Source organism: Moschus berezovskii, chromosome 22, assembly GCF_049115385.1.
Source record: "Moschus berezovskii isolate FMDL1 chromosome 22, NW_MosBer_1.0, whole genome shotgun sequence".
Lineage (NCBI taxonomy): Eukaryota > Metazoa > Chordata > Mammalia > Artiodactyla > Moschidae > Moschus > Moschus berezovskii.
This window is the reverse complement of record NC_142481.1, coordinates 46,792,344-46,808,391: the sequence shown is the minus strand read 5'-3', so window position 1 is coordinate 46,808,391 and position 16,048 is coordinate 46,792,344. Positions and strand designations below refer to the sequence as shown.

The window sequence follows — 16,048 nt, the reverse complement described above, 5'->3', positions numbered from 1 at the left end:
ACCCCATAGACGGAAGCCCACCAGGCTCCCCCATCCCTGGGATTCTCCAGGCAAGAACACTGGAGTGGGTTGCCATTTCCTTCTCCAATGTGTGAAAGTGAAAAGTGAAAGTGAAGTCGCTCAGTCGTGTCCGACCCTTAGCGACCCCACGGACTGCAGCCTACCAGGCTCCTCCATCCATGGGATTTTCTAGGCAAGAGTACTGGAGTGGCGTACCATTGCCTTCTCCTAGCTGAGGTATTTCAGATCCTAAAAGACGATGCTGTTAAAGTGCTGCACTCAGTATGCCAGCAAATTTGGAAAACTCAGCAGTGGCCACAGGACTGGAAAAGGTCAGTTTTCATTCCAATCCCAAGGAAAGTCAATGTCAAAGAACGTTCAAACTACCACACAACTGTACTCATGTCACACGCTAGCAAAGTAATACTCACAATTCTCCAATCGAGGCTTCAACACTATGTTAACCGAGAACTTCCAGATGTTCAAAGTGGATTTAGAAAAGGCAGAGGAACCAGAGATCAAATTGATCTGCTGGATCATTGAAAAAGCAAGAGAGTTAAAGCTTCTGAATGTGTGCATCACAACAAACTGTGGAAAATTCTCAAAGAGATAGGAATATCATACTACTTTACCTACGTTCAAGAAACAACACTTAGAACTGGACATGGAACAATGGACTGGTTCAAAATTGGGAAAGGTGTATGTCAAGGCTGTATATTGTCACCCTGCTTATTCTAGCTATATGCAGAGTACATCATGCAAAATGTCAGGCTGGATGAAGCACAAGCTGGAATGAAGACTGCCGGGAGAAACATTGATAACCTCAGATATGCAGATGACACCACTCTTATGGCAGAAAGCGAAGAGGAAATGAAGAGCCTCTTGATGAAAGTGAAAGAGGAGAGTGAAAAAACTGCCTTAAAACTCAACTCAAAAAACTAGGATCATGGCATCTAGTCCCATCACTTTATGGCACATAATTGGGGAAATAATGGAAACAGTGACAGACTTTATTTTCTTGGGCTTCAAAATCATTGCAGATGGTGACGGCAGCCATGAAATTAAAAGACACTTGCTCCTTGAAAGAAAAGCTATGACAAACCTAGACAGCGTATTAAAAAGCAGAGACATTTCCTTGCCGACAAAGGTCCATCTAGTCAAAGCTATGGTTTTTCCAGTAGTCATGTATGGATGTGAGAGTTGGACCATAAAGAAAGCTTAGCACTGAAGAACTGATGCTTTTGAACTGTGGTGTTGGAGAAGACTCAAGAGTCCCTCAGACTGCAAGGAAATCAATCCTAAATATTCATTGGAAGGGACTGATGCTGAAGCTGAAGCTCCAATACTTTGGCCACCTGATGTAAAGAGCTAACTCACTGGAAAAGACCCTGATGCTGGGAAAGACTGAAGGCAGGAGGAGAAGGGGACAACAGAGGATGAGATGGTTGGATGACATCACTGACTCGATGGACATGCATTTAATCAAGCTCTGCGAATTGGTGATGGACAGGGAGGCCTGGCGTGCTGCAGTCCATGGGGTCGCGAAGAGTTGGACAAGACTGAGCGACTGAACTGAACTGAAGATAACAGGTCTCTATCTGACCAGCAACATTAATAATATTGCTAGAGAATTAAAATAACCATTTTAACCATTTTTCCAGTGCATGTCCAACATTTGCTTTCCGTTCCATCTTTCTTCTCAATCTTGTTTCTGAAATGCCTATAAGTTCTTCTTCAGGAGGAGCACCTGAATTGCCCTGCAGGAACTTACCTGCATGCTCACTTTGAGTGTACTTCTGGGGACAGTACGAGGAGCTACACTCACCCTAGACTTCACCCCCATTACAACTGTAAGTCTCTGAAATCCTACAGCTTCCAAAACTTTCAGTTCTCCTGAGCAATTTAATCTTCACTCTTAACCAAGTAAGCTCTTTGAGTCTCCAATGTCATTTCTGTCACTCTCCTTACTCTTAGTAAATGAGCCGGGAATGTACGAATTCCTTTGACTGCCTGCCTCTCCGCTTTCATCTAAACAAACTACCTTTCACAAACCCTTCTCCTTTTTTCTCCTTCAAAGCCATGCCATTTTCTTAGACCTTGATTCATCACTCCCCTTCATCCACCCACCCATGTTCCTCTGTCTACAAACCAGCGTGGGTCTCCTTGATCCTAAAAAAAACACTTCCTTCAGCCCAACTGCGTATGCATAGAACCACTCTGTCTTTTCTTCTTCATGCTTTTTGAAAAAGTATCCCAAACCCCATTCCCTGTCAACCCCTTGAAATCTGGATTCTGCCCCCATTCAAACTGAAACCACTTTCCTGAATGACAGCTGAAGTCTATCTTTCTGCCTATCCCCCCAAACCCTTTGCTGCCTTTCCCTACTGTACCTTAAGTGCAGACATTCCACAAGGTTCTGTCTTGGTCCTCTCCCTCAATTATACTCTAACAGGCTCTTTAAGTTCCACAGATAACTTTTACTTCTCTGGCTGCTGCTGCTGCTGCTGCTAACTCACTTCAGTCGTGTCCGACTCTGTGTGACCCCACAGACGGAAGCCCACCAGGCTCCCCTGTCCCTGGGATTCTCCAGGCAATAACACTGGAGTGGGTTGCCATTTCCTTCTCCAACTTCTCTGGCAGTAACTCCAAATGTCCATGTCTAGCCTTTAATACTGTTAGGCTGCAGACTATCCCCTGGGCATTTCCACCTATTCAGTTTCACACATGAATCTAGTCTGTAGGAATCTGATTTTACAGTCTGATCTTGCGGCAACCTGTCAACAGGGAGCCACTTTTTGTGGCTTGAAAGACTACAGGAATATCTGGTTTTAGCTGTTTCTGCTCTTCTGTGTGTGCAAGAATGTGTTTCAGGCCTACTGTGACCCAAGGACTATACAGCCCATGGAATTCTCCAGGCCAGAATACTGGAGTGGGCAGCCTTTCCCTTCTCCAGGGCATCTTCCCAACCCAGGGATCGAACCCAGGCCTCCCGCATTGCAGGCGGATTCCTTACCAGCTCAGCCGCAAGGGAAGCCCAACTGACAGAACAGCCCTTATGAAACCTGGACCAGTTTTGTGGTTTTGGATTACTTTTCAACCTGTGGCCAAGATTAGGGAACCAAAGCTAAAAGTTTTCTGTGTCTCTAAACGGGAAAAAGCATTTATTTCTTCATACTGTGAATGTGAAATATATTCCTATTTCCAGGGGTTATTAATAAAGTAGATAATAAAGTTTCCTAAAGAACTTCTATTCAAGTTGGTTTATAGAGAACAACAAGCTTTCACATAAATCTATGTTACTCCTAGAAAATAAAGAAACTAAACATCTGAATTTATAATGAGTTAACTTCTTAATGACAAAAACAACCTAAAAGGCACAAAAGCTGAAACTCCAAAGGCACTTGTTTTTAGAATATAAATTCATGTAAGAAAAGCAAACCCTGGTGGTCCAGTGATTAGGACTCAGCGCTTTTACTGCCGTGGCCTGGGTTCAGTCCCTGGAAGAAAACTAAGATAATCCAGGTCACACAGCATGGCTAAAAAAATCCTTATACAAATCTATCTCATTTGATCATTTTAATGCTAACTTAAAAACAGATGTCCCTTTCTCTGATTTTACCAGTGCAGAGTACAATGCATGCATAAGATTTTTTTTTTTTTACTTTAAGGTTTTCCTTTCATGAAAAGACTGATTATGCAGAAGAAAAATGTACACATTTAACTACACTGAATTATAACTTTTTAAAAATATATCAGAAGTTATATGTTGCTCAGTACTTGTCAGTTTAAGCATAATTTCCAATATCCTTACTTAACTTTAAGACCCTGGTTAGACTAACACTAAATGGTTCCCTAATGGACATTCTTTGGATACATGGCTAATTTCCAAGTGAGAGACGCCAAGCATAGTTTAAACGCACAAACTACATGTTTTCTTTTTAATATAAGCACAATGTCATTATTGTACCCAACAAAATGAACAATAATTCCTTAGCATCACCTAATACCCAGTCTGTACTTAATGTCTTTTTCCAGTTGTTCTGCTCTAAATTAGTCTGATTTTTTCCCCCACCATAATTACACAATTAAGTCTTGCCTTGCCTAGTACGTCACTCATTTAGAATTAGCGTGCACTGTTTTGTGTCAGACTGTTTTCACGTGACATAATATTTCTGAGATTCATCCATGTTACTGAATGTCTGAGTAATTTGTTCTTTTCTATTACTTTGTAGTATACCACTCTGAAAGTCTTCTACACCTAAACTATCTTTGATGTTTTGCAAAGGTCACCAGGTAATCAATCACAAAGATTTCTCTTTCACCTTATAAGGATGCTAAAACTATTCCTTTCTTTGGGGTACTCGGAATTTCTTAAATTGCGAACATTTAGTAACTGTGTCAAATCAAAAGGGAAACTTAGTCCACTTTTAGTGAGTCTCCTCACCTTTCATGGCAATGTAGTTATTTGCATAGAACTGTGAAGAATCTGTCCTTCCTTTTACTAGGGCAAAATTAGACAAATTCATCATGCAACTCAGGCCTTAACTGTTACAAGGTCATATTTAAGACTAAATTTCATTTAATCAGGTATGGCAAGGTTACCATTAAACACAAGGTCTGTGGGATACATGCAATAGAAAAACAAAAATCCCTTCCTGGCAAGCCAGAAATTCTAGCATATTTTGGGAATCTTGAGAGAAGAATTCATCCAAATGTATAAATGCTACAGCTGAAACATGTAGAAACGATTTTCTTGATTTTTTTTTTTTTTTGGTGAGGTTTGCTTCCTAGCTTTAAAACATAAGAGCCAAAAGAGGCAATTAAAAACAAAAATAAGTACTCGGCTAATGAAAAGGCAAACTAAGGTTCCTTATGAAATTTCCAGAGAGGATAATTCTCTAGTTTTAGTTGTTGCTAATATCTCCTGCCATACTCTACGTACAATCAGGCTAATCTGTAAGTATATGCATTCACGTGTGTGATCAAGAGTAATCCTTGAGGATATTTATGACTAAAAGGGGCACAAATAACATAAATTACAGAAACTCTGGAATTAAAGTAAAAGAATAGCTGCAAGCTCCTTCAATGCCATACTAGAGAACTAGCTAGCAGTTCTGTCCAACCAAGGGTTACTTAATAGCTAGAGCGGCACCAACCAACAGAACTTACTGTAATGACATATGTTCTACATATGGACTGTCTAAATCGGTATTCCACTAGCTATGTATGGCCACTGAGCACCTGAAATACAATGAGAAAATGAATATTTAATTTCATTAATTAAACAGCCGAATGTGGTAATGGCCACATATATTGGACAGTGGAAGTCCAGACTTCAAACTATTTTTGTACAGGCCCAAAGAATTGTTTCTACCTCTTAAAGGGTTGTAAAAAGCAAAAACAAAGAAAAATATGAGACAGAGACCCTGTTTGGTTTACAAAGTCTGAAAATTTATTATCTGGCTCTTTATGGAAAAAGTTTGCTCATGTATGTATGCTCTAGGAGTATGTTTTTTTTTTTTTTTGACATACTGTTTTATATTGAAAGAAAGCAAGAACACATTAACTTGCAGATTTTTTGTCCAGTAAAGACGCAGATGATTTCTGAGATAACCTCCAAAATTATGGTTTCATTATCCTGTACGATATGAATGAGTTTTGTATCCAGTCTAGCAGTCTTATTCCAACATTCTTTTTTCAGTACCCCTGATCATACCTTCTGCTTCTTGAGTCAGTTTTCCTATGCAGCTAGTTACCTCACAGACGAGTTAAATAAATGTTTGATGCGTGCTCATTTTGTATCTTTAGAAATTACAATTTTTAAAAAAATGAAACTGAAGTGCTCATTTAAAAAATTCCTATTCATGAAAACAAAACTAAAAAAACAGTGGGGATTCAGGGCATATTTTAAGTAGATGACATGATGCAGCAGTCCTTCCTATTGTCTACCAATATCCATGTTCTGCTTCTTTAACAACAGAATCCAGATTTTGTTCAGAGTAGTAATGTATCTAGTTAAAACTGAACATTTCCTAGCTCCTTTTCCATATAGGACATATGATATCATTCTGGTCAACAAGACATAAGGAAAAGTCTGCTGGGATGTTGCTGAAAGTTACTGTGTCTTCTTTCTTTCTTCTTGAAATAGAGACATGGTAGCTGGAGCTGCATCAGTTATTTTGTGACCATAAGGGAAAGGACAAAAGAACTGCAGAGACCTTGATCCTGATACTTCCTAGCCACTACTCAGCTTTGGACTGTTGTTTATCTTAAGACTTCTTGTTGAAAGAAAACTAAACTATTTTGTATAGATTTCTGTCACTTCAGCCAAATCTTGATCTATCAGCCTATTAGAAATAATATCATCAGCATTAACCTAAACTATCTTAATTTTAAAAATGCCCTAAAAATAGCGTTAATAATGAAACACATTGTGAACTAAACATGCAGGTTCAAGAATGGATATAGAACCCAGGTGACTGGAAGACAGTTTCGAAGAAAAGGTGCCATAATCACAACTGACATTTACACAGAAAATTCAGATGTGAATCTACACAGCTCTTCAGTCATCAATTAATGTAACTAATTCTGTCAACACTAAAACTGAACAAAATTTTCTCTAAGTTGAAAGGAAATTCTTAAATTAACAATTAAAAGAACTTATTCTGGACTTCCCTGGTGGTGCAGTGGATAGAAATCTTCTCCAAGGCAGAGGACACAGGTTCGATACCTGTTCTGGGAAGATTCCACATGCCAAGAAGCAAATAAGCCTGTGCACCACTAAGCCAGCGAGTCACAAATACTGAAGCCCGAGCACCCAGAGTCTGTGTTCCACAAAAGAAGCCACCGCAATGAGAAGCCAGCACATCACAGCGACAGTGAAGAGCAGCCACCACTAACTGCAACTAGAGAAAGCACATACAATGTAACAAAGACCAAAAAAAGGAGAAATAATGTGATTTCTTTAAACAAAAGGATTTTCCTAGGTTGTTTCCATAAGACATAACTGATTTTTTAAAAAGCAGATTTTACTTAATTACTGTAAGGATCTTCCCCCTATAATTGTTTTTGAAATGCAAGATTTCTAACTTCATACTATTATATTTAGTAGAAAGTCAACACCGAACAAGATGTCCCTGATTTAATTAAAACCCTACAATACTAGGTGGTAAACAAATCGGGAAGAGGAAACTATAGTCATAAGCAATCACTTTGACCCTAGTACGAGCAGTGTGAGTATCCCTTATTTCAACATTCTGGCAAAACCCCAAAATATTAACCATTAAAAAGAGACTGAACAAATCACTTTTTCTTAAGAAGATGATTTTCACAACCATAGTCAGTTAAAAATTATCATTCCAGGAAATGCAAAAAGGCCTCCAACCTCTTTTCTGGTAAAATCAAAACAAAAACTGTCACTACCCAGTATTACATCTATAGATTATTTCCTCCATGAACAAATCTACTGTTTAAGAATCTGTTCATGAAACCAGATACAGAATTCTAACAAAAAAGAAAATTAAACAACAAATACTAACAAAAAAGGAAATTAAACAACAAATTCTAACAAAAAAAGGAAATTAAACAACACGGGGTCTATTTTAACCCTCTGAAGTCAGTGAAGTAATATACACCACTTCTACCGGAATTGCATTTTCTTTATCCTTATCTTTCTCCTCTCTTACTCCACAAATATGTAAGCAAAAACTCAGGTAAAGACATCACCAACTCTCCTTAAGACCCTCTCTTTTCTTCCTCCCAAATTAAAAGCAGGTTGGGTGTTAAGTTTACTTTACCACAGCTTCTCAGGTGTATTGAGTAATAATTTCAGTGTTTAAGATTGATAAGTCCTCCAAATTACCCTCCTTATAAGTCCTCCAGATTGATGGTTTTGGTAGGTCACTGGCTATGCTTCATGGTGACTATTCACTGCCATGAAGTAATGTCTGAAATAACACCAACTTATGGGCAGCTCTAGGTAGCAAATTCAGTACCGTAAAGGCTTATGGAGAAGCCATACAACAAGCAGCCATGCTGTTTACCCAATCACTCCTCGTTCGTTAACCTCCAGGGCAGGCTCCTAGCTCACGAACTAACTCGAGCAGCCAACTCCCTGCTATGGACCTCAGTGACCTCAGCACTGCATTCTCTCTAGATGTCACACTCTATCATCCTTTAGCCTCTCATTTCTTTCTCTAAGTTAGAAAGAATGCTTTCGTTTTACCCATGACACTGAGGCACCACCCCTTGGTCCTCAGAAATCTTCCATATCCAAGATTCTTATCTCTGAACTGCCTAACGACCACCTCTAGAATTCTTCCACACTGACTGAACTTGTCCTCTGACTGCAGGGTCCCCTGAATCTAGGAGGGGACACAGTTGAAGGTCCTGTCCCTTCCTTGATTCTTACGGTTCTTTATGTCCTTTCTGCCTTCACCTCCCTTCTCTCTGCTCTAAATCTCTCAAGCTATTAGCTCACTGATAATAGAAGGTAAGTCTTACGTATTCTTGGACTGTCCTAGATGACCATTCAGAAACATTTCCTGGGCCCCATTCTGCCTTTCTCAACTGCACCTTAGATTCCTGCAGTCTTCATGTGCTGGCTTCGTCAACATTCTGAGTGCCGGAAATCATTACCTACTTGAGAATTTCTAGATCAAGTGATACAATAAATTCAAACCATCTAATCTTCCCTGGTCCTTCCTTCAACTCCAGTACTTTTTTTGTTCCTTTCCAATGCACTTCCAACAGTTCCACTGCATCTATGCAGACTTACTGCACTGTGTTCAAGTTCTTTCCCTCCATCTTTGGGTGTAAACTGGCATCCTATTTTACTAAGACAGTACTATAGGCCTTCAAATGCCCTCTTCCCCAAATGGAAAAAAATGTGTATCTTTATTCATCTTGTCTCCTATTATCTAAAGCAGAAGTCCTAAAAATGTAATCCCAAAGCTGAACCTGGTCCACTGACATGTTCTGTTTAGTATGCGTGATTGATTTTTATTTTTCAAAATATGTACTTAAAAAATATAGCGGTGTAGAACTTTTATTGAGCTGTAATTCACAGCATGCATGGTTTTCAAAACATAAACTAGTTGTCTCTTAAAACATTTCCCATTATGAAATGCAGACGCCTGGCTTCCTTTGGGTGAGAAGATCAGACATCACCAGGCCCACACTGTGCAGGAGCACCCTGGTTCACCAGTTCCTTCCTACCAACCAGCCACTTCCCCACGCAGTCTCCTCACTTGGTCCCAGGGGCTCTTTGATCTAAAGGAAGGACCTAACTCTTCTCACTCTCGGGAGCTGAGATGTCTTCAGCCTCATCTCTCCCCACCAATGCCAGACTCCAAGGATCCCACCCTCGCTTTGCATCTTTGATTTCTTTGCAAATTGGGCAGCTCCTATCAGTGCCTCCACTTCCTCTCTGAAAGTCAGTCTCCTTTGTTTCCATGATGTCTGCCACCTTGGACTTCAGTCCCCTCCCACGGGTCCCTTACGCACAATGCCCCCTTCTGGTTTCCCTCTCACTTTCAGACACTGCTTCTCTAGCCCTTGCAGTAATGTAACATTTCTGTAAAAGTTGCTAAACACTTATCCCCAATTTCTGTAATCATATCATCACTAACCAGCAAGTAGTACTAAGCGGCATAAGACAAGCGGCATAAACCCTGAGGATGCAGGCAATGCTTAGAAATGAAATCTGACGGCCTTACACCCCCTTGGGCAGAGTAACCCTTCCTCTCCCCTATTAATGTAACACACTGCACATCAACTCTTTAATAATGTTGTTTCCAACTCTGTCTCCCTTATTAGGTTTATTAGGCTGTGGGTTCCTTGAGGTAAAGAGGCAACAGTAACATTTTTCCTGGCACAGAAGTTTTAAGTATGGGAAAGCTGATCCCACCAACCTACAGGTCAAACAATGTATCCACCATCCATCCTACCTGCAGTGGGGCTTCAAATCTCTCCCTCAGTCCCTACATATACTTAGTTGCCAGTCCTAGTGAAAACCTCCTCACCTATTCATGTCTGGTTCTAAATTGGAACAATGTTCCCTCCACAGTTGGGTCTTAACTGTCTTCAAATACAGTTTCAAGCAAATCCTTCCTTTCCCTAAATCCTCACTGACTCCCTACTGATAAGGCCAACTGGCCTACATTTGGGTCCCTGGAGGCTTCACCTCTCACCTTGACACTTCCTACCCAAACACTCCATGTTTTTCTGGCTTCTAGGTCCTTGCATGCAACCATTTCTACCTGGGAATGTCCTGGTTCTTCAAAGACCAGCTCAAGTGCTACTTCCTCCAACAAATTCCCCTTTGACAAAAGTGGTCACTCCTAGAGCATGTGCCTTTATAAAAAAAAAAAACTTCCCAGAATATTATCACTTTCTACCAGAGGCCACACCTCACCTCTCCACGGAGCCCTAACTAAACCTCCACATTCTCCTCTACATGAGCATTTTCTTAAGAGCAGTGAATTAACATTTTTAAAGCAGGAAAACAACATGAACCATTTGATGAGACCCAGAAAGTTGCAATTAATCAGAGACTCTACTTCCCTGGTGGCTCAGTGGTAAAAAATCCGCCCTCAAATGCAAAGGAGACGCAGGAGACATGGGTTCACTCCCTGGGTTGGGAAAAGCCCCTGGAGAAGGAAATGGCAACCTATTCCAGTATTCTTGCCTGGAGAATCCCATGGACAGAGGAGCCTGGTGGGCTACAGTTCATATGGTGACAAAGAGACAGACACAGCTAACCACATACACGTATCAGCTAAAAAAGCTTTAAAAAGTCCTTCCCCTGAATCTTCCTTCCCCCAAATCTTTTCCTCCACAGCTTAACTTAAAATATTGTAGATGTTGAAGTTTATTCTCCTATTTTTAAATTTTTTTGGCTGCACTGCATAACATGCAGGATCTAAGCTCCCTGGCAAGGAATGAACCCATGCCCCCTTCCTGCAGTGGACACATGGAGTGCTACCCACTGAAACGCCAGGGAAGTCCCTCCTGTTCTTAGTTTTTGGAAATCAAGTGAATTTTTAAAAATCAAGTTTTCTCTTCTCAAAAGAAGGTAAAGCAAATTCCAAAACAAATTAATGAGACCAAAGCCTTTGAGTATGGCATTCAACTCTTACCTATAACTCTCAAGGGGGAAAAAAAAGGGTTTCTTACAAGTGGGAAGGTTGGATTTTGCACAACACACATAACAAAGATAAATGGGCAGGTGACACAAACTACCAAGATAAAGTAAGACACACCTTTTCCAATTAACTTATGCTGAGTTGCACAGCAGGGACAGGCAAGGACTGGAGCTGGGAGGGTCTGGCAGGGTTTTTCTCCAGAGCAAAAGCAGCACTTTCCACACTTTGCAGTGAGCCATGAGTGAAGCTGAACTTGGAGCAGGCAGAGTACACAGTAAAAGCTGTGTAGCAGTCAAACTACAGCTGAGTTTTAAGCTGAGAGATGCTAAGGCAGAAAACTGCAAAAATAAAGTGGGCTTGGATTAATAAGTGTTTTGTAAATCAGAAAAGTTTAGAGTGAATGAGCCAGGCAATAGGAGACTTCTTTCAGAGAAGGCAATGGCAAGCCACTCCAGTACTATTGCCTAGAAAATCCCATGGATGGAGGAGCCTGGCAGGCTGCAGTCCGTGGGGTCGCTAAGGGTCGGACACGACTGAGCGGCTTCACTTTCACTTTGTGGGAGGATTAGTCTCATGCAAGTTGTAGTGGGGAGAGAGGGAAGGCAACGAAATAGAAAGGGCACATACCAAGAAGGAAGGTCTTAATTGCTGCAAAAGTAATGGAAAAGAAAGGAATGAACGCATGGAAGACACTTCAGAAGCCATTATAGGACTTAGTCATGTCAAACTCTTCAGCCCTGGTGAGTGGAAAGAAACTGGGGAGCTGGAGGGCTGGAAGAGGAGAGGACTCCCAGGAGAGGATTGGGAAGAAGTGAAGACCAGCTGTCTGAAATCAGAAAATTAAAAAAAAAAAAAAAATCAAGAACAGGAAAGTAAACTTGATTCAACATCTGCACTGCTTTAAGCTTGGAGAAGAATCATACAGTTAAATGTCCTATCTTCTCTAAACACATTAAAAGCAAGCAACCAGGTTTTTTTTTTTTTTTTTCTTTAAGCTAAGAAAAGTCAAGAGTTACAGCTAATCAGATTCTTCAAGGGTATTGTGAAATTTCTGAAGTAGGACGCGAACAAAGGATCCCCCCACCCCCAGTGCTCATCATTTCGAAGATTGGTATCAAGAACAAGGTCTCTGGAAACAAACTGCCTCTGTGTGAGTTTTGACTCTCCCACTTACTTGATGGGAAAAACTGGAGAAACTTGGCTGGTGGGGGTGGGGTGAGGGTGAGGGGAGGCTGTACTCTTGCAGTATTTTGGCTTGCTGAGGGAAGGGAGTAGCTGAAGACGTCTCAAGTAGGTATAAGTCTGAAATGCTGATTTAGACAGAAGGTGAGTCACCTCTCCGAAAGTTTCAGTTTCCCCAGCTGTTACAGACAGGAAGATAATAAAATCTACCTCACTGGATTTTTTTTAAGGGCTGCAACTGATAATCCTTCCGATGTATTGCACATAACGTCTGATGTGCTATAACCATTCGATGTTAGTGGCACACAAAATCAATACGAGGAATGATGCTATTTTTAGCACCATTATTAAACATTCCCTTCTCTTCTTGATGTTCTCTGAGTACTGCACTACTACGAGGGTTTTGTCAGATTCCCAGAGGGGCTGACATCCCTCGAAGGGTCAGAATCCCTGTAGCGGAGGCCTGGGAAGAGAAGAGTGGCTGAGGTGGCGGGCCCGGAGGTCGCGCGCCCAGCCAGCAGGCCCCACGCACCAGCCCGCGGGCTGAACAACAGGCAACACTCTCGACGCCTTCACTCCGGGCCAGCCTCTGCACATCACCTAGGCGAATCCTCGCCACAGCCCTCCGAGTCAGGCGCTTTCGTCAACGCCACCTTACACACGGGGAAACTGAGGCGCCCGGGATGAAACCGCTAGCCAAGGTCACATGGTTCGAGAGCCGAGGCTCGGAACGGCGCTCTCACCACCGCGCCTGGCTGCGGTCGCGCGGGGAAGAAGGCGGTGGGGGCGCCCGGGGACCCCCGATTAACCCAAGGCCGCGCGCGCGGCCGGGGGCCGGGCCGGGAAGGCGATCTCGCGGGGGCGGCGGCCGGACTCACCTTGGCGCTGTGCACCGCCTCCTGCGCCCCGCGGAGCTGCAGCCAGATGCGCGCGGGCAGCGGCTCCTCAGCTCCGAGCGCGCCGAGTACGGCCAGGCCCACGCCGAACAGGCCCTCGATGCGGCCGCGGCTCCTCTCCAGCAGCGCCGCCTTCTCGGCCGGCGCCGTGAACTCGTCCAGCACGGCCCGGGCCGCCATGGCGGGCGCGGCCTCCCGCGGCGGCGCCGGGGGCCGGCGGCGGCGACGCCCCCTCAGCGTGCTGCCGCTGCACCCGAGCCCGTCGGGCGGCGTCGGCCGCTTCGGCCGCCTCGCCCCGGCCCGCGCCCCGCCGCCTGGCCGTTAAGCCAGCTACACCATCCCGCCGCGGCCGCCGCAGCTGGGCAACTGAGGGCACAAGCCCCTTCGCCGCCGCCGCCGCCGCCGCGGGCCGGGCCCCGCCGCCGCGCATGCGCCCCGCCCGCCGCCGTCCTTGAGCGTCGCCTCCCCCGAGGCTGGGGGAGGGGGTGGGGGCGGAGGCGGTAGAAGCCGACGTCACGCGCAGTCGCCATGTTCGTTGTTGGCACGACCCTGGCGCTCGAGAGGGCCCCGGATGGACCTTGGTGAGGGTCCTGAGGCCCTTGAGTGGCCTGGTGGCTGGTGAATTAATGGTTTCAAAGATGGGGAAATTGAAGCCCCGAGCCAGTACGCGAGACTGACCCAGTGTCACGCTAGGGATTTGGCTTGCTTTCAGACATTTTGAAGCCCAACCTAGGGCTCTAGCAAACTGAGTTACCCAGCTGCTTGTGAGTTGATAGATGGTTCTCTCTCTTCCTCCGTCCTCCTCTCACTCTCCTCTCTCCTCCTCTCCTACCCCCTCCTCCCCGCTTCCTTTGTTTTCCCTCTTTCCGTTGTTATCTCAGTAAAAATGGTGACAGGAAGAGAAGAAAATGGGAATAATGTGTATGGGAAATTGAAAAACAAGGGAATGATTAAGGAAAAGTCAAAACAGTGTTTTCTTCTGGGAGAGGAGAAGGATGTGTTATAGGAGGGGTACAAGACGTGGGGGATTAGGGGCCCCTGTGTGATTTTTTAACGTGGGACGTGGACAAGTACCCTCTAAACCCTCTTTGGGTTTAGATACCTGGGTTGCTCCCGGGTATCTCCGAAGTCTTTTCCGGATTTTATGTTCTCTGACTCCATGAAAACAGATTGTGGAAGATAAAGTGGCTTCCTTTCTGTGTCCTAAATGTTGTCGTATAATAGATACTTCGGGACCCTGAGCATATTGTCTAAGCCCACATTTTCTCATCTTTCAATTGTGGATGGCAACAGTACTTCCTGTTGCTGTGAAAATCAATATAGTACCTAGACACACAAGTGAGCATGCAATATTAGCTATTATTGTTGTTAAATTAGCGATATATTTAGGGCTCTATTTTCACAGAAAAGCTTTGTGTGGATTATGCAGCCATACTGAATTAGTGAGCCTGGGGGCCCCCTTGCTCTGTATGGATTACCCCGTGAGGAGAAAGAAGGCGATCTAAAAATGTTGCAGTTGGAAAGGCCAAAGGGGAAAGGTCTTGGTGAGAGGGATTACCCAAGGTAAAACCTCTCAAGAATCCTGGCTGCTGGGGTTTTCCATATGCCTCAGAAGTTAAGACAGGTGTGGTCCCCTGGTGCCCCACCGAAAGATGACTCAGCACAGGGAAGAGAACCACTAGGTTTACAGACACAAAACTTCCTGCTCCCCTGGGCTTTTCCATAGGTGTCCGCATAACCAGCCACCTTCATCTATCAGGTAGATGACCTGAGATTGGCTGAGGCAGGTCAGGTGGAGAACAGTGGCCTCCCAGATAGACTGCACTCAGAGCAGGAGTCAGCACAGCATGTTATTTCCTGTCTTCTCAGTGCCCTCACCTTAAATGGAGTTGCTCTTGTTCAGTGATCTGACAGGGCTTTCCCTGGGTGGTTCCTGTTTGCTCCCAACAACTTCCCTGCTGATGAGTCTTAATTGCTTAATTATTAGGACTGAGAGAGACACTGCTTTGAAAAGCACACCATAGCTTCTTACCCTTTCCCCACCAAAACTCACCCTGAAACAACATAAGTAGTGTGTACACACAACCATAAAAGAAAACTGGGCATTTGGACTCTGTTCAGAAGTCATTGGGTTAGTGTATCACCAGAGATACAGCTTTGGGTTTTTTTTCCCCTGGTTAGAAGACTTGCCAGTTCCTATCCTGGTCAGCATTTCCCTTTAGGGAACTCTCAAGGTTTCCTGAGTATAGGGAACAAGGAGAGAGAGAAATCCCCTTTTAAGAAACTCCCTTGCTTCCTGCAGTTTCTGAACCACAACTTCCATCTGTTGGTCAGCCTTGACTACCTGGCTGGTTTCTATCACCCACGACAACTGGCGCCGGGGAAGAGACCTTCATGGAGTCTATATTCTACATTACAGATGCTGCACCAGTTTTTCTCTAGTCTCCATAGCAACCAATGAGAGGGTGTTGAGGGAATCACTTTTTTTCCCCTTGTCACGTTTTCATGGGGAGGGGAGGGGGTGTATTCCTCTTTTCTCCAGCAGGGTTGACTGTGGAAGAACAGGTGTAGTGCCCCTTGGCCACGCTCCGCCAGGGCAGGAGCAGAACATGTCAGTGACTGGGTGAAGTACTGTCACCTCAGCCACATCCTCCAGTCCAGGTTTGTCAGTGATAAAGATGACACTTTGATCTCTATCTGTCTGACCCTGGCTTTTATTTCTCAGTTCTGAACGCAGGAGGGGCAGAAAGAGTGTTTATTGGTTTCCGAAAACTCCAGCGGTGGTTGCTATTTTTATCATGCCTATTTTAAAGATGAGGAAAGAGA

The 16,048-nt window shown here is 43.8% G+C and overlaps 1 protein-coding gene across 2 annotated transcripts in view; it reads right to left on the bottom strand.

Annotated features, from left to right (window-relative positions):
* The window catches only part of N4BP1 (NEDD4 binding protein 1), a 63,804-nt gene extending 50,226 nt beyond the window's left edge, over window positions 1–13,578 (bottom strand). The window contains exon 1 of one of the 2 annotated variants that reach the window (XM_055412820.2): window positions 13,205–13,578. In XM_055412820.2, the coding sequence (XP_055268795.1) occupies window positions 13,205–13,402 (198 nt within the window). In that variant the 5' untranslated portion in view covers window positions 13,403–13,578. Of the gene's footprint in view, window positions 1–11,771; window positions 11,949–13,204 lie in introns of those variants that run through there. The other variant, XM_055412821.2, reaches the window with a different exon arrangement.
* Window positions 13,579–16,048: the final 2,470 nt, after the last annotated feature.